The sequence below is a fragment of the Puntigrus tetrazona genome, chromosome 21 (genome assembly GCF_018831695.1).
Source record: "Puntigrus tetrazona isolate hp1 chromosome 21, ASM1883169v1, whole genome shotgun sequence".
Lineage (NCBI taxonomy): Eukaryota > Metazoa > Chordata > Actinopteri > Cypriniformes > Cyprinidae > Puntigrus > Puntigrus tetrazona.
Genome location: NC_056719.1, coordinates 9,858,434 through 9,884,778, shown reverse-complemented (window position 1 = coordinate 9,884,778; position 26,345 = coordinate 9,858,434). Strand labels below are relative to the sequence as shown.

Genomic DNA, 26,345 nt, shown 5'->3' with positions numbered 1-26,345 from the left:
TTGGCGCGCGCGTTTTCCTGTATTTTATCTTTAATAAAAATATAGTTCAAATATACAAGCACATTTACTTAAGATAATTTGGTTTCTTTGATGTAAAATAATAATATATATTAATTAACTATTACATAATACAGCAATATGCCAATTATGTTTTTGGTTATTTTTTTACATTACATTGCAACAAGGCATTATTAGGATGTTAAAGGACCTAAAGGTCCTTGTATCTTAAAAATACTCATTACTACTGCAGATTATTTTTTCACATTGTATCCGTATACTTTAATCCATTTATTTGAGTTCCCACTTTCTTCTTAGTTGATTTAGAAACTGACATCAAAAATACCTCGCAACTGAGTTAGAAAAAAAAAAAAAAAAAAATATATATATATATATATATATATATATATATATAAATCACGATCATACTGAAGAAAAACACTTAAAATGTTCAGAACAAAGCTTCATCTTTATTTACATCTCATTACACACCATTTCTTTAATACACATAAACAGGTTTATTTGTGCAGTTCTTTCACTCTTGACAGAAATTGCACTTGTGTAATTTACATATAGTTGGCAACAATTCGATATCTACAATCAATGTTGTATAAAAAGAAAAAAAATAAACATCAGCAAAAACATAGAAAAGTTATACAGATTTGTGCAAACACACCCAGAAATTTACATTCAAGCATGACAATCAACATCAAGCCAAATTAAATTCAAACTTTTGTTGGTAATAGGATCAACGACTAAAGAAATTGTAGAAACAAAATTTTCCCCACTTACTAACATTAGACTTGTATGAATGGGCAGTCTGGTACAGAATGATATGAATTGTTTGTTGCTTTTCTTATTTAAAAGCACGAACAATGCCCCACCGGTCTTAATCTTCTATATCTATATCCAAAACATACATGTAGTTTTTAAAGGGTAGAATGGTTTAAAAAAAGGATTCACTGATTCATGAGAGTGACAGAGTGAAGCTGCCTGCTCACAATAAGAAGTACTCGCAGGTGTTCTGCTGGTTTCAAAGCTTCATCCTGTTTGGGAGGAAACATACTGCGGTGCTTTAATGTATTTTATATATACTACATGTGTGTTTTCAAAGGATCACCAATGTTTTAAAAGCTATTTGGGAGAGAAGATGACGCCTAAATATACACCAGATGTTTTAATTAGTTTCCTGAATGGTAAACGACTCATCAACTGCACGAATAAAGTCGACATCACTGTTTTTCCGATCGTTTTGGGATGCCTGAGAGCCGGTGAGCAAAATCAACTGGATGTTGGATGTTAAAACAAAAATAAATATATATTTTTTTAAAAATTAACAAAACGGACATTTTCAAGAGCGCACATTAAGACAAAAGAATCCGGACACACTGAGTAAACACCGATGTCTGTAGTCTGAAGTTATTATTAATGTTTCACCACGTCCCCCGAATGTCAAAATAACAAGAGAAATGGGAAGGTAGTGAATAAGCGCGTTTTTCTGCTACGTCTCGAACGCATCACCTTGTTTAATGTAAATATCTACATTATTGGATGGGTAGCTCTGCAAAATGTGAACTGTTTGGGCCAACGCTTTGGCTGCAAGACTGCAAATAACAAGAAACACGGCAGTGTGTTTTTCATAAACTTAAACTCAAAAGCCAATGAGCAGACCAGATTCTCGGATGAATTGATTCCTGAATTTCATCGGGGCCCAAAGAAAAAAAGGGGAGCAAAATTCCATTTGCTCTACAAAATCATCATCCTCACAACAGCAGCGACCATGCAACCTCTAATCTAACAAGGCACAGTGTTTCATATTCCTGTTGAGATGGATTCTAGCTGTTCGGTTTCCTTTTTAAAGGGTAGAGGACCGGTATTATAAAAACTCAGATAACTAAGCAGGCTGGCTGAGAGCAGTGGTTAGTTGCATACACTACGGTGCAAAACGCTCGCCCGATTTCAACAGGGCATTAAAGTGCATCCCACGGTGGTTCTCAGGTTTCAATAGATTGGACAATACCGCTGCTGGCCGTTGAAGTGCCCTCTACGGGCCCTTGCAGGCAGTGTGGACAGACTCGGGGAGAGGAGAGGGGGCAGAAAGGTCTCAAAGTTTGTTGGGATAAAGCGTATCTTCGTCACTTTCGCTCTCATCTTGAAATTCGTGGCTCAGGAGAGATTTTTTGGAGCCCATAGACATGAGGCGGATCTCGTCGTCATAGTCGTCCCGGTGCTGTCGTAGCCGATGGAATCCGTCTTTCTGCCTGTTTGATTTGGCTGAGCAGACACACCAGATGATGCAGGCGGTCACGACCAGCGCCGTCATTGCAGCAGCTAGGGATTAAATAATAATAAATAAAGATCAACAATTTAACTATATTGTTGGTTAAAACTGCAAAACACAATCAATATAAGCAATTTGGTCTGCCTACCTGCGCTGGCCACAACGAATTCTCTTGGAAGGCCAAATATATCGTTCTCCATGTCGAATTCAATGATGATAGAACTGGCTGCTTCAAACGGTGACACGGACACCTAAAAAGAGCAACAGGAAGAGTGAAGAGAGAAAAAAATAACAGCATAGATCTCACTTGATTTCTAAGAAAAATAAAATAACATTTGTAATATATTCGAAAATTAAATTAAATCTTTCAAATAAACTATATTTATTATTATACAGTATTAAACGTTACTATACACTGAACTCAATATCCTGTATTATATCCAGTACATACAAAAATAAGAAAAACGGATTATCTTCATTGCTATACTGCATTGTATATTACTGTACAGTTTGGAATATTCTGTATTAAAATAAATCATAAACAAAAACTAATCTAATTAAAAAAAATTAAAAAAAGAAAACAAAAAAAATTATAAATCCCCCCAAAACCTAAGCAACAGCAAAAACAACAACAACCAAAAATATAAGTAAATAAATAAAATGTAAAAACAAAACAAGAAAAATAAACAAAACTCACCTTCTGGGACTGTTGCTGGTAGCCGTCAGCCACTGCTTCAATGTTGTGCAGACCAGGGGCCAGAAGGGCATGGAAATAGCCTCCCTCACTGGTGAAGACTCGAACACCACCATTTAATACTATTATAGCGCCAACAATGGGTTTACCATTTTTATCCTTAACCACTCCACGAACACCTTTGTGCACCTAGAACAGAGCAAAGGAAGAGCTGAGATGCAGTGGAGTGTGATAAACAGTAAGGCAGAGAGGAGGACAACAGACTGACCTCAACCAGCATGCTCAGAAGAGACTTCCTGTTCTCAGCCCATAGCGTGGGCAGCATTTCAGCCTGTGGGAACAGGCAGCAGCTGGTGTAGACCGTGATCTCGGGACAGTGACCAAAGTCCACACTGAAGTCCTACAACACAAAGAGGAAAAATTTTAATCACATTAAGGTTTTATAAATTATTGTAAATTAGTTGATCACGGCCAAAAATGGGCCTCAGGTCTGTTCTGATTGTATTACAGAGCGCAGTTAAAAAACGCATTCTAGAAAAACAAAACAAAAAACTATTTAAATAGCGAAACGCTTCCCATATAATTTAATGTTTTGACATTCAATGCTGTGTGTCCTTCGCAAAAGAGCTGTGTATTCTTTGCAAAACATCATTTCTCATTTGGTAGAAGCTAGCTACATAAGACAGAAACCAACAAGGTCAGATTTCAAGATATGTATTTGAAAATTTGAACAAAACTACACTACCATTAAAAAGTGTCGGGTCAATAAAATAAAAAAAAACAAAACATTTTTTTCAGCAAGGAAAATTTTAATTGATTAAAAAAGTGAAATAAAGACATTTACAAATGTTACAGATTGGTGATTTAAAAATAAAATAAATGGTGCTCTTTTTATTTTTTTTCTATTAAAATGTAAATGTTTACCACAAAAATATTAAGCAGCACAAACGTTTTCAACATTGATAAAAAAAAATAAATACTTGAGCTCCAAACTGAGCATATCAGAATGATTTCTGAAGGATCATGTGACACTGAAGGCTGAAGCAATGGAGGCAGAAAATGCAGCTTTGCCGTCACAGAAATAAAATACATTTTAAATATATTAAAAGAGATAAAAACTATTTTAAACGGTAATAACTTTTCACAATGTTACTGTTATAAGTCTATATTTTTTGAAAGCATAAATACTGCTTTATGTAAGAGATTTCTTTAAAAAAAAACAACAACGTAAAAACATAAACAGTATTTAATCTACCTTCATGCTGCCCATGTGACTGTGCAATTCTGCTGCTCGGAGCACACCATTAGCGATATTGCCTACTTGAGGGAGACAGTGAGAAAGACAGAAATTATTCAACATCAACCTAAAAATTTGGTCCACGAATAAGACTGTTTGATTTTAAAATGTTACATGTTAAGAATTTTCTTGCTACTGAAAAGATGAACTATGAATGCAAGAAATAAGCATACTCTGGTTGTTTGGACATCCAGTATCACCCGAATTCATTTTGGGGTGGTGGTTGGCATACACAGTAGCCAAATATCTCAGCGTGTCGGCATTTTCCACTGAGATTGAGAAACAAGGAACAAAACAAAAACAAATCAAGGCACCAAAACGATATGTGTAAATTCGTAAAGCAGAGGATGATTCAAAACATACCAGATTGCACCGGTTTGTCATACGGGTAGGTGACCAATACAAAGCCTCCATCCAGAGCCACAGAGAGAGTGAAGCCTCTTTCCTGTATCAGATCCATGACGGCACGTGTCTCTGGCTGAGGTTCTGCGGCACGCTGAGATGCATTGCCTACAAGAACCACACATACTGTAAATGGTCAGCCGTCCAGTGTAGACTAAGCTGTGGAATGCTGGCATTGTCACGCATGGTAGTGAAATGTGAGGTAAAATTTGAACTCAATCCCACCGAAGAAGTCATTGTCAAGGTCTTTCCCGCGCACATTCTTCTTGCCAGCAGTAGAGGTACAGTTTTTCTCTTTCGCCCGCTCACGTCCATCTGGGTTGATGCTGGGCAGAATAACAATTCTGGTCTCATTGATGAGCTAAAGACAGGAGAGAGACACCATGTAAGAAATATTTTTAAGCTTTATATCCTGTGGTAATCAAGAAAGCAAACGCTGTTGATATACACCAGAAATGATTTTGAGTTGTTTGTACAATTTAGTAGGGTACTATGTTTTGATCATACTTGCTTTTCATATTAATAAAATGATACGTCAGGCAATTGTTTTATGGCTCATATGGTGTAATATACTGTACAAGAATATGTAGCTCAAAGTCAAAATCGAGTAGATATATATACAGACAACTTAAATGTAAAAAATTACCAGCTGTCTGTTTATCTTTCATTCTTTCTCATTTGTTTCTAGTCAAAATGCAATGCAATACATGACTGAGAGATGAACTAATAACGCTCCTCAGTTGTTAGTCTGTTAAGTGTTTATCTCAAAATATTACTATCAATACTACTGTCACTTTTGTTTACTTTATAAAAATCAGCAAAGCTTTCTCAGCAAAAAAGACACATGCACCACGGCCTCATCATATTGTTAGGCATCACCTTTGCACAAGAAAAATGACTCACTCTTGTGATGGCTGCGTTCTTTCCGTAGTTAATACAGAGACTGGCAGCAAACTCCAGAAGCAACTCTGTACCCACAGGAGCGTTACCGTGAATACCTGCCACAAACCGGATCTTGGGCTCAGACGGTTCTTGGACTTTAGGGTTGTTGGAGATCTCCAGAGCCCAAATCGTTCTGAACTCCACACTCTGACCAAGACTTTACAGGGGACAAAAATAAATATCATGTTACTGTAACAGTTGTGGGAACCACGACACATTTTTTTCCCGAATTTCTGATGGACGTTCAAAAGAGATAAATTTATTTGAAATAATTTTTCTGAAGAATAATGATGTCTTTCCTTTACTTTTGATAGATTTAATACAATCCTACCAATTCAACATACTAATTAAAAAAAAAAAAACTATTCTTAAATCTAAAATCTCTGGTAATTCAAACATGGAAACTTGGTTCAGCACAAGCTATAATTTCCAAAAATAACTTCTAAGCTACGGCGAGACAAATAATACAGTTCACACAGTAACTTCACTGTGTACTGAATGCTGTCATTTCAAAAGATCATTCACCCTCTGGGATTCACATCACAGAAACACATAGAAATCGGTTCAGGCTTGCCTGCCGAGATCAGATAATTTAACTCATACTTTTGTTCATTTTAATAGTGTTTCTCTGAAGAAAAGGCATGGCAGCTCTCCAGAGAACTTCTGTGTTGATGAGTTTGCGTACACTAACTTGTGTGAGACAGTGCTGTACCTTTGGAGTGAGGTAATCTCTGGGAAGTTCAGGGTGAGGGCACGCAGGACCTCGGAAACCTCACTGTAGCGTCTATAGCGGAAGCTGCTCTGGGTGGGAGTGTCTTTGATCAGCTTGTCCAGACCAGATTCTCCTGACAGCTGCTTGATGAGGTTCTGGAACTCCTTCACTCTGGGATCCACAACTGGGGTGGTGTCATCTGCCCCCTGCCCATTGGTGTGACTGTGAATCCGGCTCAATGTGAAATTAACAACCTCCACTCCTTCTTTAGGCACGATGACAAAGGAGCTAACTGAGGAGTAACTGTAAAGATGGAATAAAACGAGTGAGTAAATTATAGTCTTATGCACAGAGAAAAATCTAAATAAACATCAATGGTCCTGAATTACTCTTTAGGGTTGTTAAACAAAAACCGCAAAAAATATATATACATACACATACATAAATACATGCACACACACGCATATACATATACATGAATGCATATATACATATATACTGGTTTAACGGTCTCCGTGAGTTTTTAGGAAAAAAATCTTATTTTTGGAAAATGAGTTTGGTGCCACTGTTCATAAAAATACCCTTGGGCAGAAGCAGTCAGATGGTATTTTCCTGGGACGAGTAAGCGCCAGTAGTCCCCCGCAACATTGGATGTGATGGGGTGATTAATCTTGTCCACAGTGATTGTAGCATTGGGGATGCCAGATCCATCTTTGCTGTCGATTACCGCTCCTTTTACTCCCCGGTGGACCTGAAGTCCCAAAAAACATTATTTACAGTGTGCAGCAGGATACAGGTGAAAAAAAAATGCAAAAGAAGCAGCCAGACTCTTACCTGATGAATGAACTGTAGAAGTGATCTGCGGTTTTGTTCCCAGTACTTCGGCAGATCTGCTGCTGGTGGGTATTTGTAACAGCCCACTTCAATGGTCACCTCAAAGCAGTTCGTGTTGATGTAGTTCCAGTCCTGCATCCCTCCTGAGGGAAAAAAACACATAACGCACTTATATTACATTATTATTATTATAGTACTTTTACATTTTATTTTTTCAAGATATTATTTTGCGATGACAATTTTTAACGAAAGAAAGTAAGCAGTTTGCAGGTGTCTAAATTTCCTTTTCTAGTTATTCGTAATTTTTTTCCCACAAACTTGGTGCTCACCGTGGACATTGTACCATTTAGCACCATTGGTGATGCCATCTTTAAAATATTCTTGGTACAAATCCATTTCCTTACAGGATTGACCGTCATACATTTGAGTGTTTTCCTAAAAAGAAAAAAAAAAAAAAGGAAATTAGAGAATGTTATACTGGTTATTGATTTAGCTTTTAATCATTACATATACTTAACGTCATTCGTTATTACAGAAAACAGAAATCCAGATATTCACCCGCGAGTAAGCCAGAGCCAACATCCTGAATACATCATCATCTGAGGACTTGCTGTATCTCCTAACATTGTCCGGACTGTCGTCAAATGGATAATTCACCACCAAAGAGCCTGAGAGAGATACAGAGGTTATCTCTGTGTTTAGCAAGCTCCCAATCAAATGGATCCTTTATATATTAGGACATACCTCCATGAAGGTTGGCGGACAGCACAAACGGGTAGCTTTTAGCCCAGTTCATAACAGCAAGGGTCTCTAGCTGTCTGGGATCCGTGACAAAGTTGAAACGGTCAGGAAAGTTTCGGTTCAGGTCATAGTTGTTACTGTTGTTACGTCCCTGGACACCACTGATATCTCCTGCACAAAAGACAGTGTTTTCCTTACATTATATAATATAATAATATTTAATGTTGATCTCATACACAGACAGACATATATACAGACAGACAAATAGACTAATAGTGTAGAGAAGAGTGAATAAATAAAAAAAACTGCATTTATATTATAATAAATATTAATGTTATGTATTATTATTATTATTTGTCAGACTTGTGTTCCCTTGGCCTGTGTTTTGCTCCTCACATGCATGCCCATATTTGGCTTTTTAATCACCAGTTTGTGATATAATATTAGGTTAAAATGGATTGCTGATCACATTTAACAGCAAGTACTTCAAATTTAGGTTAAATGTGTATAATGAACTGTTAGTGAGGCCTTACCCTCCTGAGACACTTCATATCCATCCGGGTTCATTGAAGGCATGATGTGGATCCGTGTGGAGTTGATGAGCTTGGCGATCTCTGGGTCAGTGTCATAGTTGCAGCAAAGATACTCAATAAGGTTGAGGAGCAGTTCCCGACCAACCACCTCATTGCCGTGCATATTACCAATATACTTAAACTCCGGTTCACCTGGTGAGAAACGATGGGATTAGTTAACTTTAAAAGCTGTTAGACTGTTAAAGATATAGGATCTTTACACGTGGTGGGAAGTACCAAACTCGTGGACTCCGGGATTGTCGGAGATCTCCATGACCCACAGGAAACGTTTCTGCATAGACTTGCCGATGGAATACAGCCGTGTGATGGAGCTGTACTCAGAGCTGAACTTCTTCAGGAACAGCTCCATGTCGTTGTAGTGGTGATGACGGAAGTCCTGAGGCTGGACCGTTACCCTGGAGTTCTTCTCTTTGTCTGCTGCTTCGCTGCCACCTGTGCTGCTGTCTGTGCTGGTGCGGTTCACGGAGGTTTCAGTGGGGGACTCTGAGATTGAGGGGGTGGTTGGATTCTCCTCATTCTCAGCTTTGAGGATGAAGTTCAGAACAGCTGCTTTTCCATCAGTCACCTCCACTCCAGACACGGACATGGGAATGTAGCTGGATGAATGCAAAGATCAACATAAATCACACAGAAATAATACTTAATTGTAAAATATGGGTCTCAGAGCATGTAGTATGGGCATTGCCGGAGTATTGATACCGATTTTCTCATATGATTGCAACTCACAAGCACTTGATTCAATTCTTTTTGTCCACTTTGCTTACACAGATATATAAATAAATAAATAAAATAAAATAAAAAGCTCACGATCGTGTGCTTGTGAATCTGTGTACACCATGTTTGTAATTCACTAAAAAGAACCGTTTTATAAGAGTCATTTGTTTCTGAATTGGACTATGCTGGTTGCCATATAGTTAACATAATTATATAACATTATTATTATATAATGGGCAGTGCTGTACAAATATATTTTCACCACTTAAAAATGGCGCAGAGTGAAACAATGAACATTTAATTGGAAATTCAATATTTTTACCCAGCCCTTATACTACGATAAACCGAAACCAAAGGATTGTCCTCAGAATATAGAATCTGCATATAGAGTTTTCCCACATAAATATGCACCATACGTACCCTGGGGCTAAAGCGGTGATCCCGTAGGTGCCGGGCAGCAGCAGGCGATAGTATTCACCAAAGCGTGAAGTGCTCACGTTGTGGTTAATGCCTGCAACCATTATCACAGCATCTGCGAGAGGGGCATCATTCCTGGCTGCTCTGACAAAGCCACGCACCCCGATATGAATCTGAACACAAACAACAAGGCGGAAACTCTAAAAGTCCAAATCGCTCTGACATTCTTCCAGGACTCATTAAAAACTCTTCATGCATGTCACTGTCTTGCACATCAAGCTCTACTACCTTCTCCATGTAGGCCAGCAGGGCCTCCCGATTGTTGTTCCATTCTGTTTTGAGTTGAGATGAGGGTGGGTACTTGCAGCAGCTGAGCTCCATGGTGATTTCCAAACAGCCCCCCTTCAGGTAATTGAAATCTTGCATACCCCCTGCGTGTAAAGTAAGGACAAACTGTGTACCAAAGGCATGGGATGAATTGACACAGTGGGGTTGTCACGGCTTAAACTGTAAGCGTACGCAAACACAGGGAACATCTTAATACAAAGAGTCTTTCAAAAGGTGCGAGTTCAAGAATGTTTGACCAGTTGCTTATGTTACAACGTAATAAATGTGGGGGTAGGAAATCCTACTTTTAGATCTTTATTTCAGAATACAATGAGCTGACAAATATGGGCTAGTACAAGCACTTCCATACACACACACTTTAGGTACAAAAGATACCATTTGGATTAATGCTAGCACAAGTGCATTTCCATTCAAAGCTTCAGTAAATTTACTAAATGTGAGTTTTTTTTTTTCTTTTATTGGTATTGTTATTGGTTTTTGAATCACAAAGCTATTGTAATAATTTAAACGATTTACTGTCATATTAATGCATCCTTGCTGAATAAAAGTATTAATCTTTTTTTTTTTACTTCATAATCATTTAATGCAGATTCATCTACCAAACCATCAAAATTTAATCATATTAGCTGAATGCCAGACTAACTTATGCCAATTTAAAATGGCAATACACATTTATGTGTTCGCTCCACTTGAGAAGATCTTGATTGCGAAAGACATGAAATTCTGCTTTTTGCAACTCACAGTTGGTCAACAGAACAAGTCAAAAGGAAGAGTTCATGAAATATGATTTTAAAGTAAAAAGTCAGTCCATTTGGCAATTATGCCCTGGGCAGCTATTTCCAGTCATGTGAATGTAGATGACTGACCAAAATGTCCAAATTGCTTTTAAGCTGATCTTTCAGTACGATAACTACAAACAAAAAGTTACATTGCTCAATCATCTTAAAACTGTTTTTAGATTAGTTGGCTATGCTACCTCATGTAGTCTGGAGCAAAAATAACTTTTCTAATAATGTAATTGACAGATGTCTCTGCCCCATGTTTCCTGTCTCACTATAATATGTGGCACTGTATGCTACCAGTCTAGCATGTGTTTAAAGAAGATGTCAGTAGGCCATTTCCAAAGCACATTCTCAATAACTGTTATTCGGACTTTCTCAACAGTTACACTGAAAACAAATATATGTGGGTTCATCCTGATTAGTCCCAAAAGAAACATCCTGTTTTAGCACATGACCTTTGTATGCGGTTATGTTAAAAGACAAGGATAATGTTAAACTTTCTTATTCAAAGGCGTGCATTGTTGTTTTAAACTGACAGAACTATCCTTTGACCTGGTCTACTAACAGGCCAAAACAGACTGTAGAAAGCCAATCAATGTTGCCATTGAGCCTATGCTTTAAGTGTCTTATCTTCCCAGGTTTAACTCCCTAGATAGATCTGGAATTGCTGTAAAATGATTGAATATTAACTTTAAACATGCAACTGGTGGTTTGTAGATTTCAGGAGAAATGATTTAGGTCACTCAACAGGCTATGAAGCCTGAAAACAATTAAAACTTTACAGAAGTTTGCTATGAAGCACAGTAAGCATACTAATATTAAAAGAAACTTGAGAAATTAAGTTTACTCTAAATATTAGAATAAATATGAAACATGCAAAAAAGCCTTTGCAATGAACTCAAATAAAATATTTAAAAAATTTCGGGTCCAATCTCTAAACACCGAAAAAATATATAAATAAAAATATATATATAAATTATTACTACTACTACTACTACTACTACTTAATAAATAAATAATAATTTATATCTGAACACTAAAATAAAACATGCTCTTAAGATCTCCACGTCATGTCAAAGATATCAGTTAAACGTTAAAAGGAATAACACGTCATAAAACAAACAACTAAAGATCAGGCAACGTTTGCACAGGAATTATGTGCTTAATGGAATTCCACATATAAAAGGGCGTCATATTTGATTTTTGGATTGATTATGTCATAATTTCTGCCAGTTTTGAAAGTCACTGCCACCACAGGGCCACTTTTGGTCCTCGGAGCCTCAGTGCTCAACATTCAGGAGAGAATAGATGTTAAGGAGGATCTCCTTTTGTAAACAGCAACTGACATTATCCCACAACTTCCTGAATAATAAAAAATTTTCCTTCCCATATGCAAAAAAAAGCATGATTTATTCACCATGAGACTGGCTGAGCAAGTCTTAAGGTATATCATGAATCTGACCTGCAAGCTTCAAGGTACATTGTGGATCAGATTTCCGCCGTTCGACAGTGATGGTTAAGAATACAGACTTCAGAAACTGAGGTTACAAACTACTAAGGAAAGTAATCAGAGAACACCAGAACAGTAAGCTTACAGTCCAGGTGTTGGATTACTTGAAAGACTATTTTCTTTCTAACTAGTGCTGTTTGAGAACATAATGAACATTCCCAAAAAACCTAAGCAATCTAATTTCCAGCATTTTTCAGTTTAACATTTTCTTAAAACACAATGTGGCTACTATTAATATCAATATCAATATTTGGTGTACATGACTAAATGGTGGTTGTTTACGCAACTCATGATCATCCCTCCCAATAGGAAATCTGTGTAGGAATGTCCTGAGTAAAGAAGGATGTGGGCGGAGCCAAAAAAGATGGTTCCACTGAACTGATCGCACTCTATGAGAAACAACCCCCTGCTTGTATTTTCCAAGGAGCAGGAAACAGAAAAGAAATCCTTCAAACCCAGCCACTTTTCAAGACCACTGAAGTGAAGCTAATCACTCATAAAGCTCATACAACAAACACATCTTCATCTCTATGGAAACAAAGAGTTTTAAGTCCTTATGAAAATTTGCATAATTGCTAGAAACCGTGAAATACAGATAAACAGATCAGAGGAAAAGGGGGGGTTTTAAAGCATGGTTAAAGGATAAAATGTTGCTAACTAACCTGCCACATCATACCACTTTGCTCCATTTGTGATGCCGTCCTCAAAGGTTTCATTTATGTTTTCCGCACACTTCGGCTCTCCGGTTTTCATAACAGGGTTATTCTTGGCGTAAACCAGAGCCAAGTATCTGAAGAGAGCGTCATCGGGTGATGCGCTATAGAAGCCCTCGGTATCATGGGCTACAGAGTCATCAAACGGATAACTGGCAACCACAGTCCCACCATGCAGATTCCCTGAGAGCACAAATCTGGAACAGAGAAAAAACATCAGAAATGTTAGGATTAACCCATCTACCTCAATAAGGTTTGATAAAGATTTTATTAGACATTGCATTTACAGAGGTAATGATAAAAAGAACACAGAAAAATATGGTATAGTTAAACAGCTGTGCAGCTGTTATAAAAAAATTTTTTTTCATTATTATTTAGATTAATTAAATATTGCAAAACTGGATTAGAAAATTGACGTTAATGAAAAACTTAATTTCCATGAGTTTCATTTGTTTGTGATTTACTTGATTATATATATATATATATATATATATATATATATATATATATATATATATATATATATATATATATATATATATATATGAATGATCCAATTGTTTGCTTGAGTTTGGTGTAATCTCTATGAAATTTTAATCCAACTGTATTTTGATCTGGACTGAAATTTTTAAAACAACTGGAAAAGCCGTTGAAATAGCTACAGGTTTCATGAATGTAAATTTTTCTCATTCTAATATCGCAATAATAACCATGTCAACTCTCTATTTTAATGTAATAACAAATGATGCATAATTACATGCAAATAACCCCAAGTTAAAAGTACAGTCTTTGTATAATTACACCGTAACAAAACACCCCTTAAAATAAAGTAAAATAATAATCATAAAAGGTTATGATTGATATTACAGTAACATGCTACAATAGTTATATTTGTTAACATTAGTTAAAATCAACTAAGCATCTCTTGCTAAATGAATACATTAAATTAAAAAGTCGTATTGGTAAATATGAATAGTTGTATTTTTATTGTATTTTTAACAAATGTTTTAGTAATTTACCAGTTATTGAAGGGTTTTGTCATTCTAGTTATTCAGGATGAAATAATAGTGTAGAGATTTCATGACTTGTTGTTAGTGGCTGTGTTTTTATATGATGGCGGCAGGTTCCTAGCTGGTTAAAGAGGGTCAACAGCTGGAACAAAGTGAGGTTATGTTTGTGAACGCTCTTACTTGTTCTCCAGGATCCACCTCATGACAGCGGTGACTTCAGGCATCACTTCTGCATTCACGTGCACCCCTTCAAATTGGTCTGGGAAACTTCTATTGAGGTCGATGTTTTTAGCATTATTCCGACCCTCGTCTTTTCCAATACAATCCCCCTCCGTAGACTTCTCAAAGCCATCGGGGTTCATGCTCGGCATGATATAAATATCTGTGCTGTCTACCAGCTCCGTGACCCTCGGCTCTTCTCCGTACTTCTCCAGCAGATGCTCCAGGAGGTAGATCAGGACCTGCCGGGACACGGTCTCGTCTCCGTGCATATTACCCACGTACTTGAATTTGGGCTTTCCTGGTCCGTCGGCAGCGGGGTCCCTGGTGATTCTCATCACCCAAAGCTCCCTGTTTTCAACAGATCTGCCGATGCTGGTCAGATTTGCGATGTTTGCGTGTTTCTGGGCGAGACTTTGGAGAAGGTCAGTAAGTTGGACGTAATTGTAGTATCTGCTGTAAGTCTCTGGCTCCGGCACTCTCTGCTCGTCTACAGGAACTGAGTTGGCGGAGCTGATAAACACAACGAGCTGAGATAAAACCCAGAGCGAGAATTTAAGCGATGAACGCAGATTGTTTCCCCTCTGTCCCGACATGTTTCCGAAGGCACCTTGACGTACACATGAAATCCTAAAATTTGTCCGCCTGGAGTCAGGTCCTTTCTTTAGCCTGACGTCGGAGTATTTTTAGTAAGAACTTCCTGCTAACGCTTTAACAAAGGGTGGAGTTTCTACGACAGGTTTCAAAATAAAAGTCACCACAAAAAAGTCTGTCATTCTGCTGTAAATAAGAGCATACTTGTGTATTTAACCACTAAAAATGAGTTGCAGATTTTGATATGATTGTGGAGTTAAGGATGTGAATTAAAAGCAACAACTGAATAATCAGATGTTGTGCGCGTGTAGACCTTCACGTTTAATTAATAATAACACGTTTCAAAAAAGGCAGCTTTGTCATCATTATAGCAAAAATAAACCATTTACTGGCATTTCGGTGACTAGTGTTGGGTAATATATTTCTTCTGGTTCATCTACTTTACTGTAAATTGTTTTTAGTGCTAGAATGGTTGGGATCCAAACAAGTAAAATAATTAGAATTCAAGTGCAATATGCAGATATTTTTCAAGCATCCCACTTTTTATAATTAATGAATTTAATATTTTTTTACCGTTAAATTTACGTCACCCATTTATCCTGATATATCCAGGCCCTTAGGAAGAGTGGTTCTTCAAAAACATAAAGGGGTGAATTAAAATACTTATTTAAAATGATCTTAAGGCTCCCTGTTTGTGAATCACTGCTAGAGGGACAAGTTTACAATTTTCATTGTGCACTAAATACTTGAACGTTAGTTGTAATATCTACACAATTCTTTAAATATAATCTAATCTTCAACCGAATCAAACAGAATACTTGCAAATACTAAAACCTGACATCTGTGACTGAGAAAACACAAAACCTGACAGTCCAAGTCCTACTTCATAAAACATTATTTCTTCAACTTTGCAAGGTAAATGCTTCAATAGCAACCATTTAGCTTAATGAAGGAAAAGCACATAAAACGTAGAGATGAAGGAGAAAGGAAAACATTTTGAGTGCAGAAGAGGTGGTTAAATATTTTACTTGAGGCAGTTTTATTTAAGTTAATTGTTAATTCCATGCTGTTTCGTTGTAATACAGATTCTACGTCTGTGGTTCCAGTCAGATATCCAGTAGTACAAACTAGTTTCAAGTTAACAAAGTACAGAAGAAATTATATGCATTATGTAGATTCAGGGGGAGAAGAAAAATAGACTATTTCATGTAACTCATGCAGGCTTAAAATCAACTTTATTAGTGCTTTTTTTTTTCTTTTTGAGACAGCCAAATGGAGACCTGCATTTGTCTTAGTTCTAAAAGCAACAAGGCTCCTTCAGTTTTATAGAGCTGCAGCCATCCATCCACCCACCACCATCATCATCATCATCATCATCATCATCATCATCATCAGCCTATGTGAGCAATACAGTATTTTAGCACAAATTACAGTCCAGACCACTGGTAAATGTTACTACATAACTACTACTTGGTGATGTTAAGCATTTTGCTCCACATGGATATCAAGAAATTTGCTTCGACTTTCTCTGAAAAACTAAATTAACAAAAAGAGCACTTTGTTTAGACTTGCCCTTTTAAAGGTTTAATTGTTTTCTTTAACTGCATTTTATAATTGCACTAACACAGAAATATTACAGCTCAAACCACTAATAGTAGACATATCAGTAATAGTAATAAAAGTTAATTTCTGTAATTACATTAAGAAAAACTCAAAATATATCCAGCAACTGATAAAAATGTTGAGAAATAAAGCAAATGAACATTAAAAAAAAAAAGGAATAATGTTGTACCAGGACAAAAAAGAAAAAAGAAAAATACTCCAAGAAATCTTTAAGTTTTGACCATTCAAAAATCATAATTGAAGTTTGTTTCATGAGTGGTATATTTTATTTCAATTTAAGGGCTAATAAAACAGAATAATATTAAAAATCAAACAAAGGGAGAGAAAACTGGAGGCATCAAGCTGTTGAGTGCCACTCATAAGGTTGGGCTTGGTGGCTCCCTTTGTGAGTGGGGTCTGGGGAAGGGGAGGGGAGGGGAGTGGGGTGGAGTCTCATATTGGCTGTGTTGTCTCATTGGTTTTCATCCTCCACATCTTGCAGCGCCTCTTTATTCTGTTCCTCACCTGTGCAGAGAGAAACAAAGCCATTGTTATTGCATCCTAACACAGTTATGTCCCTTAACACAATTCACATGTGATGTGTTGTACATCGTTGCACATCATCGTCAAGTTTGCAACCCTTGCAAAATCTGTGCATTAGGAGTTTGCCAAATAAAAAGCTATAAAAAGCAAAAAAATAAAAATCAATAGTGAAGAACTGAATACATGCTGTGAGAGAAATTTGATTAATTTATCATGTTATATATAGAACGTAATTTTCAAGCTTGGGGAAGAAAAAAAAATCTGGTTTAAGTCTAATTTGAATGCAGTGTTATCTCACGTGGTCATTTAACTTTCACACGTAAGCAAAGGATAATACCCTTAGACACCTTTACTGTTCGCAGGATTTTCCGGATTCTAATATATTTGTACAACACAGCCATTCCAATTGGACACAGAGGACCTGGCAGTGATCATGCAGAAACGGTTTGTTTCAGACATGCTGCACATATAGCACTCTGGTGGCTACAAAGATCGCAACACAAAGCTTACAAACGGGTGAGTGATGATGCAATTTGTGGACAACAGGGCAAGAGCTGGAAAAAGTGGCCGCACTTACAAAAAGTTTGTGGGCAATTAACATTTTCCTTTAGGAATCTAAATAGTGGGGATGAAAAAAGGCAAGATGGGTTAAGTTGGACGGCATGAGTCTGGACACATAAGATGACATGAAATGTATAAGAGAAAGATCACATTGCTGGTTTTGCACAGGAATGCAGAGCTGTGCACTACGTCAGTATGTATCAACAGAGCTATTAAAAAAAAACTTTTTGGGGTAGGAATATAAATTTCTGATTGATATACTGAATACACTACATTAGACCTATAAAATATTTATATGCATTTTTATGCATTAAAGCCACATTATACTTAGAAAATACTTAGATTTCTGGTGGGTGGATTTGAAAATAAGGCATGTGTGCTTGCACATTTCAGCTGCCAATTTAGCCGTAGCCCTCTATTTTAACGCTTTTTAAAGGCAGATATTAGAGATGGTTGGAAACTATGCCTCACAAGTCCTAAATCGGGACACTCTGAAACAATCGCTCTAAAAATAGCTTGGTTTGTGGAGAAGCTTTTGAGGATGTCACCTTCACGTACCAATGGATTTCAAAAGATATGTTTGTCAGGCTTAGCATCTGAAACTGCGACGATCAGTCTTACCGTCTCCCTGCATATCTGAAGTCCATAGTGTCAGGTTATCACGTAACAATTGCATGATGAGTGTCGAGTCCTTGTAGCTTTCTTCACTCAATGTGTCCAGTTCAGCAATAGCATCGTCAAATGCCGCCTTTGCCAACCTAAAATCAACAGCCAGGTACGTAAACTATTAATGTTCAGCATACAAGTGAACAGAAATACATAGTCTGATCTGACAGGTAACCAAACGCTTACAAAAACTCGTTATAATAAACATTCCATATTCACTCGAATGCAATATAACAATGTGATACCTCAAAACACATGAAAACAAACCTGCATGCACGGTCGGGAGAGTTGAGGATTTCATAGTAGAATACAGAGAAGTTAAGAGCCAGACCCAAGCGAATGGGGTGTGTAGGCTGAAGGTCTGTCATTGCAATATCACTAGCAGCTTTGTAAGCAACCAAACTGTTTTCTGCAGCCTCCTTCCTGTCGTTTCCTGTGGCAAACTCAGCGAGATACCTGTGGTAATCACCCTTCCTGATGCATCAAAGGGAGAAAAGGTCTGTTTAAAACATGTATAAATAAAGCCATGACCTCATTATGTCACAAACGATTCATCCTTAGATTCACTTAAAAACAAGAAACAAAAACAACAACTCATGGGTTTCATACATTTTGTAGTAGAAGACCTTGGACTCTCCTGAATTTGCAGCTGGGATTAGGTGCTTGTCCAATACATCAAGGATGTCATTGCAGATTGATTTCAATTCAGTCTCAACCTGGACATGAAAATTCAAAAGGTTAAAAGCGCAAAACTAATCATTCTAGACATGTGAGTGAACGTTAGTTATGACATGCCTTACCGTTTGTCTATATTCCCGAATCATTTTCAATTTGTCTTCTCCACCCTTATTTTCCTCTTTCTGCTCGATACTACTAATTATCCTCCAGGATGCTCTTCTTGCCCCAATAACGTTCTTGTAGGCCACCGAGAGCAGGTTTCTCTCTTCAACCGTTAGCTCAACATCCATCCCAGCCACCTTCTTCATGGAGTCGACCATTTCTGAAAAATTGGAAATGAGCGCGATGGATACTTTGTTGACTGGATTTAATTACAAGAGAATACAAGCCACAACCAAGGATAAGATTTTTTAATTTTTTTACTCTGTCAGTTCTGAGGGGTTCCAGAAGTAATTTTTCTTCAAAAGGTATATTGACTAAAAAATAACTTATAAACTCTGGTTGTTAAGGAGGTAATGCACGTCTTTGTTGAAGCCATCGGCCATCAATTTTTGTAAATAATTGTGTCTATCAGCAGAATTTCTGGTGGAAAAACTACATTACCCATAATTCTGCAGAGAAATCTCCACCAATCACAAGCAAAAACCAAAAGAACTCAAGTGCCCACCCACTCATACAAAGACCTGCAAATACAGCAAACTACTTGAACACTTCCATGCATAATATGCAATAAACTTAAAACAGTTTTTATACACAAACATTTTTATATTTCTACATTGTTTTAAATATGCTGCCACTCACAAAGCTTCATGGGGTTGTAGTTCTTTCAAAGTGATTAGGTTTCATCCAATTGTCTGATTCTCAAATACATTTTTGATTCAAGCCAATGCTTGTGATACTCACTTCATAACAAGCTAGTCTTTATCATGGCTTCCTGTGATAAAAATATGTATGAAACTAAGACCACCGAAAAAGTAGGTGGCCACTGTTGCACTCCATGAGTATTTTGAGTATTATTTATTTGCTCAAATAAGAGAGGCTGAACATTATTATCAAACGTACGTTTATTAGCATTCACCTTGGGTTGCCAGTACACAATCACAAAACACTGCATATCCTTTGTTAAACATCCTTCACGCACACAACATACTTGCAGCATACTTTCAAGCGTTGTGTGAAAACCCTAGATACCTAACATAGGTTAATGGGTGACTAAACTAGACAATAAATTACCAACAAGGCACAATTATAGCTGCTGGTTTGGGATATCGTTAAAATCTTAAATGCCACAAGCCAGCGAGCCACTTTACGGTCTGAAATGAAATCTCACTGCAAAGCTACAGTACCTCAGCTTACTAGGCATTACTTGCTTTGCGTTACTGTACAACGACTGGGTCTCAAAACCTACTGAGGTGCCTGGCTAGACGGCGTTTTTGGGTACCAGAACTCAACGCGTCCGTGATACGCAAAAATGCTGTCTAAGTAGGCAGCTCAAAAAGGTTTTGAGACACTACCGCGGTTCCTCGTAATGTGCTGCGGGGGTAAACGCATAAAAGGGAGGGCCTCGTGCAGAAATAACTCTTTATTGCAGTTAATTTGGTCGATTAAGACAGGTGTTAACTAATATTTGAGCCGTTTTTCGCCTACATGAGGCTTGAAGACCGCAGCCACCCCCTCCGCCATGGCTAGCAACAGCTTGCCTCACCCACTAACTCTCCGCCATTTTGTCTCCTCAATAAACGTCTCCATCTTCATATGCCATTCTGTAGTTACCCCAATATCACATCGACAGAATTAACGGACTGCGCAAATAAACGACACAGCGCTTTTAAAAAGCAAACGGAGATCGGCTTGCAATTCACAAGGTGTTCGCTTGATTTAACCGCGAATTAAGGCAGCTAAACCGACCGTCAGTTAGCCTGCATGAGCTCTCGCTTTGTAAAAATAACGTTCCCGTTACCTCTCAGTGTCTCTTACCATCGTATCTCTCCGCCTGCTCGGCGAGTTTGGCTTGGTACACCAAATCCTCCCGGTCACCCATGTTCGACAGCGCGCGGCGAGCGTGTTTTGTGAGATTGGGAGTAAAGGAGGAGTGTGAGTTCACCGGCAGGCCCCTACGCGAGCAACAGCTGCGGCTTGAATGGTGGAGTAAAGATGGCGTTACACCTTCATCCGGGAACTTTCACACAGAGCATCTCTACACACTCCCTCTCTCCTCATATGAATGCTGGATTTTTAACCCTCTTTATTTGAACAGAGAATGAATGCTGTGTGCCTTTTGTGTAACCTAAACATTTGCGTATTACTAGCAGCGATATTCTCTAAAAAGGCACTGGAAAGAGTTTAATTTAAAGGGATAGTTCGTTCAAAAACGGTCTCGTCATTATTTACTCACACCGTTCGATTATGTGATAAATATATTTAAAGAAGAAAGTCTAGACCCAAAACGCAATACCTTTAGAATTGAAACTTTCATTTAGAAAACTGAAATAACTTTCATTGGTAAATGATCTTACTTGCTAATCATTTATCAGCGAGCAAGAAGATATTCTGAGAAACGTCCTTGATTTTTTTGTCCATACAAGAAAGTCAATGGAAAATATTTTTTGGACAATGTTGGTAACCAAAGCAATACCAACAATAAATACCAACATTCTTCTAAATATTTTCTTTTGTGCTCCACAGAAGTCAGTCGATCAGTTTTGAAAAAACATAACATAGTAGATGGTTACACCTGACTGATTCAATTGAACGCATTAAAAATAAAATACTCAACCCAAAAACCAAAGGAGTTATTTTAAATAGCATATTACTTGGGTCTAGAAGTTTTTTAACCAATACTTTAACAATTACACAAATTAAACAGTGCGCTGTTTTAGTGTAAATAAAGCAACTGTGAAATTGTAATATGTAACTCTGATAAAAATGGCAAATTTGCAACCACATTGGTTCATTAATATTAATAACTCTGGATAGTATACAAAAGCCAAATAATATAACGTAAAAATTACACTATAATAATTCATCCAATAAACATAATAAAAACACAAAGGCATGAAAATACTGACAGAGGCAAAGTAAAAGGTTTGAGTAGCATTACTATAGGGGTCAACTTTATTTCATGTACAGGAATAAAACTGTAACAAAAACGTAGGATTTTTGTGTGACTTAAAACACTGTTCTGACAGACTTGGATGCACATAAAGGATAACACAAGATTAATTTCACAAACTTACTGTGTTGATATTTAGGTTCTAAACATAATACTTTGGGTACAATTAAAATGTACAGACACGACTTGCGATTACTCTTTCAGCTCAGTCATATACGAAAGTGGTGCGTTTTGAGGTGAAATCATTCTCACGGGACACAGGTGAGAGTTCAGACTTACAAGACTCCAGCTTTGCTTTGCGACTGATTTTAGTTATCTAATTTCATCAAGGTCATTTCTGACTGAAACATAGACAGTTAATAAGACAGATCGTGAACATCAAAGTCCTTCATAATTACGACTTAAGTGACAATTACATAACATGGCCGGCTTGCTGTCACATCATGACAACATAGAGCTAACCTACACACATACACGACATAGCTTTCTAACATTTAGATGTGACATAACAGAAGAGTATCCAGGTGATTGTCATTGTTACCAAACAAGGTTAGTCAACTTTTTTTCTTTTTAAAAATTAACAACAAATAAAGGTAAAGGGGTAAAAACATTAATATTTGATAGTGTTCTGGTAGCCTGTCTATTAGTGTTGCAATTTATACATTTGTCCACAAACATTCAATTTCTATTCTTCAAATACAGTCATTAGTAATGGAAGTTGGTTAAAAGAAACTTTCCTGCAAAATGTACTCCACTTTTTCCCCACGTGTTGCTATTAACTAATTAGGCTAAAGACATTGCTGATTTGGTCATTGACAACAATCTGCAATTAAGGCAGGCAATTAGGAAAGCAACGTCTTGGGCATTAAAGGACAATATGCACTATATTTCTGCATTGAGATAGATAATACAGGCATGATGGAGAGCGGCTGATGTTTTAAAACAAAAATCAATAGCCAGATAAACCAATCATAGATAAAGGCTACTCATATGTGCAAAATCAATTGAGCAAAATGCATTTGAGGCATGAGGTTAGGCTTTGCACATTAGTGTGACACTTCATATGATCCTACTGTGTTATTGTCAAGACAATTTTTTAATCTCTTTATCTAATAATAAAGTTTTGGTGAGTCGTAGTAAAGTCTCGCTACAACAACCACTTATTGTATTATCTACCTTGGCAAGGGAAGTTTTGGCAAAAACACATTGGTTATTTTAAGTGGAAAAGTCAGAATGTTGGATTTTTATTTAAAAACAACAACAAAAAAAAAAAAATCATTTAAGTCTATCTTATGTTGACGTATTGAGTCTAGCATTAGAAATTAGGGTTACACATTCAACAAATCCGCATTTAGTGTAATACTTCCAAGTACAGCAATAATGGTGAAAGGAGCAAGTAGCATTTCCTGATAATATATAATGAAAATGTAGTAAAACAAAGTTAGCGGTAGTGAATAATGATGCATGGCCCATCTTGTATACATTAGAATTGTGCATAAATAAAACTAAATGCGGTGAGGGTTCGGGCTACTCCATCTTTTATATAATGTACCGCCCCGGTAAGAACCGCTTCATGACACAACTGACCAACGCTGAGCCAGTAACAACTGACAAGCCAATGAAAAAGACTAAAAACTATTCAAAGCACGTTTGATCTGCATTTCTGAATATTTTCATGTAGTAGATGACTTGTAGTGTGAAAGCTTCTGTGTTCTAGGACACTAAGTAGTGTATGCTACCGCATTCAAAGAAGCAAAGGAACAGTCCCTTGTTAAGACACCAAACCGCTCATGTTTTAAGTCCAAGCTGGCTTCTTCGTCTTTTCTCAGTTCACAAGAAGCCACACACTAACGCTCCTCTCTCTTTAGTGTATGGTGTTGCGTGTGGAATTTAGTGTTTACTTGGTAAATATCTTCAATTATTGCATAAAATCTAATAAGGGAATTGTTGCGGGTACGGTGAATGTTGGCATGAGACACAATGGCACAAGGTAATGACGAGGCGGACAGGTAAAGGGCAGTAGTGAGGATGTGTGAGGAGCCGGAGTGTATGTGTGTGTGTTTGCGTGCGTATGTGTGCATGTGTGTGTGTGAGTGAGTGTACATCTAAGGGCTGCTAGGGAAGACAGTCTGCTCTCTCAGCTCAGTTCGTCCTCTGGATTGTGCTGGTCCAGCAAGCGGACGTGGGTAAAGGGAAAATGGCCATGCTTTCCCTTGCACTCACCCTCCCACTGACCGTTTACATTGATCTTGGTCACCTTCACCATGTCGCCGACCTAACAGCAGTGACAGAAACAGAGGAAACACTTTGTCAATGCAATGCACAAAACAGCAACCCTAAACAGAGAATTACAGTTCCACTGGGAGGCGCCAAAGCCCAAATAAACATGGTTTATTGCACAAAATTCTATATAAAAATACATATTTTAATGCACAAAATCATCTGTGTCGCACATAAATCGCAGTGCAATCAAAAAAGCTGTATTCATTACCTCCAAAGCAAGAGCAGTCTTGTCATAGGCATTGGGAACTCTCTTCTGAATCGCCCTGGCATAAACCGGACCATTCTGTAGATTGGGTAAGGAAGTCGGCTGGGCATATTGGCCCGGCTCGCCAAGCAGAGGTTGAGACTGAGAACCGTGGCCGTCCGAGTTGCCGTGAGCTCCGGATCCTGCAACAGACCCTCCAGGGCCCCCTGATGTTGGCGAGGCCGGTCGGTACTTCTCCACATAGGGCACTGGGATCATGCCGACACGGCCTTCTGAATTCTGTGCGTTCCACCACTGCTCCTCCGGCTTCTCCAGGACTCTTAGAATATCGCCCTTTCGAAAAGGAAGGTCCTCATCGTCATTGCCAGGGAAGTCGAAGAGAGCTCGGACATACTCCTCTTCCAGCCTCTGAGGAGCTCCTCCTGTTCCTGCATTGACGCTGATAAAAGACGAGTGCTTGGCTTTGCTGATGGGCTCGATGAGAGTGGTGGTATCCAGGTAGTGGATCTTATAGAACTCCAAGAGAGCAGGTAAGGCATCAAATTCCTGATCTCCAATACGGAACCGAGGAGGAGCGAGTCCTGCAGGATGATAGCGAGGAGGCACACAGGATGGATGGACTATCAAGATTTACTTTAACCTTAATCTATTAATACTGGATATAACAATTACAGTTGCTGTCGTGTAAACATCACTATTTTGAAACAACACACAATGGTGAACAAATTCAGAATTACTGCGCATACAGCATCCTCAAACAAAAAGCGAGGGTTTGTCATAAATATACATATCGCCTATTACATGTTACAATATTTCAATTATCTGAATCTGACAGAATCAAAAACACGCTTCATACTGAAAAACAACAAATTGATGTACGTGCAAAAATCATACGGAAAATGCTAAATTACTATGCAATACTAGAATGACGCAAAAGAAAAAAAAATCATACTGAATGTGCAGAAGTATTCGTAGTATAGAAGTACACAAGTTTCTCGTCGAGATGCTAAACGTTTTGCAAAAGCAGTATTTATTCGCCCCGTGGTTTGCAGTATATTTATATCTAACGCTTACCTGGTCCGGACTGGCGATTGCTGCTGATGCTGTTTATTATGTAATGAGAGACTTTGGAGTTCTCCGACACAGACAGCACGTAGTCCCCGGGAATAGTGATCGAGTCCCGCACCAGGAACACTCCATGCCTCTGCCCTTGGAGCAGCGAAACCGCCTCTTGCCGGCTTAATCTCCCCCAATACCAGCTCCCTCGGTCCTCCGAATCAAAATTTCCGGCCATGACTAGCGCAAGAAAAAAGCCCAGGCTTCACAGGCCTTCCCTTCGCCTCTCCTTATCCGCAAGCAGCGTTCAACTCATGCAAAAACTTTACCGCGTTCCGTTGTTGAACACGTTTCGAATACGCGCAGCATTCGCACACTTTTCTACGCTTTTTTGCTACAATCGGGTAAGAAAACAACCGACGTCGGAATCCCAACGTGCATGAGACGCAAAAACTACGACTACTCGCCTAGAGCCTCTGATAATTGTTCAGTGTAAACCAAAACGTACATTGGAAGTTGTCACAAGGAAGTTCAAATATTTCAAATGGCGGACAAGGGAAACAATTTTTGACCTTATTTCCCGGAAGTGATGCAATAACACAGTAAATTCATACGGCGCCTATTGGTAGCCATTTTGATGCGGTCAATGTTTCATTTAAAGACTTTACAATTATATATACTTTTTCCTAGATCGTTTATATTAAAACATCTGGTTTTGTTTTACTTAACTTTGTAATATATTTACATTTATTTTCTAGTTTATAGTTATTCGTGTATTTACATTCAAATGTACGTATTAATATTAGCCAGATTTTTTATAATTTGTTTGATCTGTTTGA

General features: G+C 37.9%; 3 protein-coding genes across 6 annotated transcripts; all 3 read right to left on the bottom strand.

Moving 5' to 3' along the window:
- Nucleotides 1–447: 447 nt before the first annotated feature.
- Nucleotides 448–14,914, bottom strand: cpda (carboxypeptidase D, a). Of its 2 annotated transcripts, none has more exons than XM_043221168.1 (21): nucleotides 14,168–14,914; nucleotides 12,927–13,174; nucleotides 9,913–10,055; nucleotides 9,628–9,797; nucleotides 8,710–9,089; nucleotides 8,434–8,625; nucleotides 7,904–8,071; nucleotides 7,718–7,827; nucleotides 7,489–7,594; nucleotides 7,160–7,302; nucleotides 6,907–7,076; nucleotides 6,326–6,628; nucleotides 5,575–5,770; nucleotides 4,897–5,032; nucleotides 4,633–4,779; nucleotides 4,443–4,538; nucleotides 4,228–4,292; nucleotides 3,241–3,372; nucleotides 2,976–3,161; nucleotides 2,427–2,529; nucleotides 448–2,328 (listed from the first exon to the last, which is right to left on the bottom strand). In XM_043221168.1, the coding sequence occupies exons 1-21, from the start codon at nucleotides 14,800–14,802 to the stop codon at nucleotides 2,102–2,104; spliced, it is 4,056 nt and encodes a 1,351-aa protein (XP_043077103.1). In that variant the 5' UTR covers nucleotides 14,803–14,914; the 3' UTR covers nucleotides 448–2,101. The 2 variants fall into 2 exon arrangements, with proteins under 2 accessions (XP_043077103.1, XP_043077104.1); XM_043221169.1 differs by having other exon boundaries at nucleotides 4,228–4,289.
- A 1,104-nt stretch (nucleotides 14,915–16,018) lies between these two features.
- ywhae1 (tyrosine 3-monooxygenase/tryptophan 5-monooxygenase activation protein, epsilon polypeptide 1) lies at nucleotides 16,019–21,019 on the bottom strand. Of its 3 annotated transcripts, XM_043221629.1 has the most exons (7): nucleotides 20,828–21,019; nucleotides 18,973–19,172; nucleotides 18,782–18,888; nucleotides 18,440–18,646; nucleotides 18,128–18,264; nucleotides 17,523–17,560; nucleotides 16,019–16,927 (listed from the first exon to the last, which is right to left on the bottom strand). In XM_043221629.1, exons 1-6 carry the CDS (start codon nucleotides 20,889–20,891, stop codon nucleotides 17,553–17,555), a joined length of 723 nt encoding a protein of 240 aa, XP_043077564.1. In that variant the 5' UTR covers nucleotides 20,892–21,019; the 3' UTR covers nucleotides 16,019–16,927; nucleotides 17,523–17,552. The 3 variants fall into 3 exon arrangements, with proteins under 3 accessions (XP_043077564.1, XP_043077563.1, XP_043077565.1); XM_043221628.1 differs by lacking the exon at nucleotides 17,523–17,560 and having other exon boundaries at nucleotides 20,828–21,018; XM_043221630.1 differs by lacking the exon at nucleotides 17,523–17,560 and having other exon boundaries at nucleotides 20,811–20,988.
- A 916-nt stretch (nucleotides 21,020–21,935) lies between these two features.
- On the bottom strand, nucleotides 21,936–26,066 carry crk (v-crk avian sarcoma virus CT10 oncogene homolog). Its single transcript, XM_043221495.1, has 3 exons — nucleotides 25,525–26,066; nucleotides 24,454–25,031; nucleotides 21,936–24,237 (listed from the first exon to the last, which is right to left on the bottom strand). The coding sequence occupies exons 1-3, from the start codon at nucleotides 25,742–25,744 to the stop codon at nucleotides 24,100–24,102; spliced, it is 936 nt and encodes a 311-aa protein (XP_043077430.1). The 5' UTR covers nucleotides 25,745–26,066; the 3' UTR covers nucleotides 21,936–24,099.
- Between the last annotated feature and the right edge of the window lie 279 nt (nucleotides 26,067–26,345).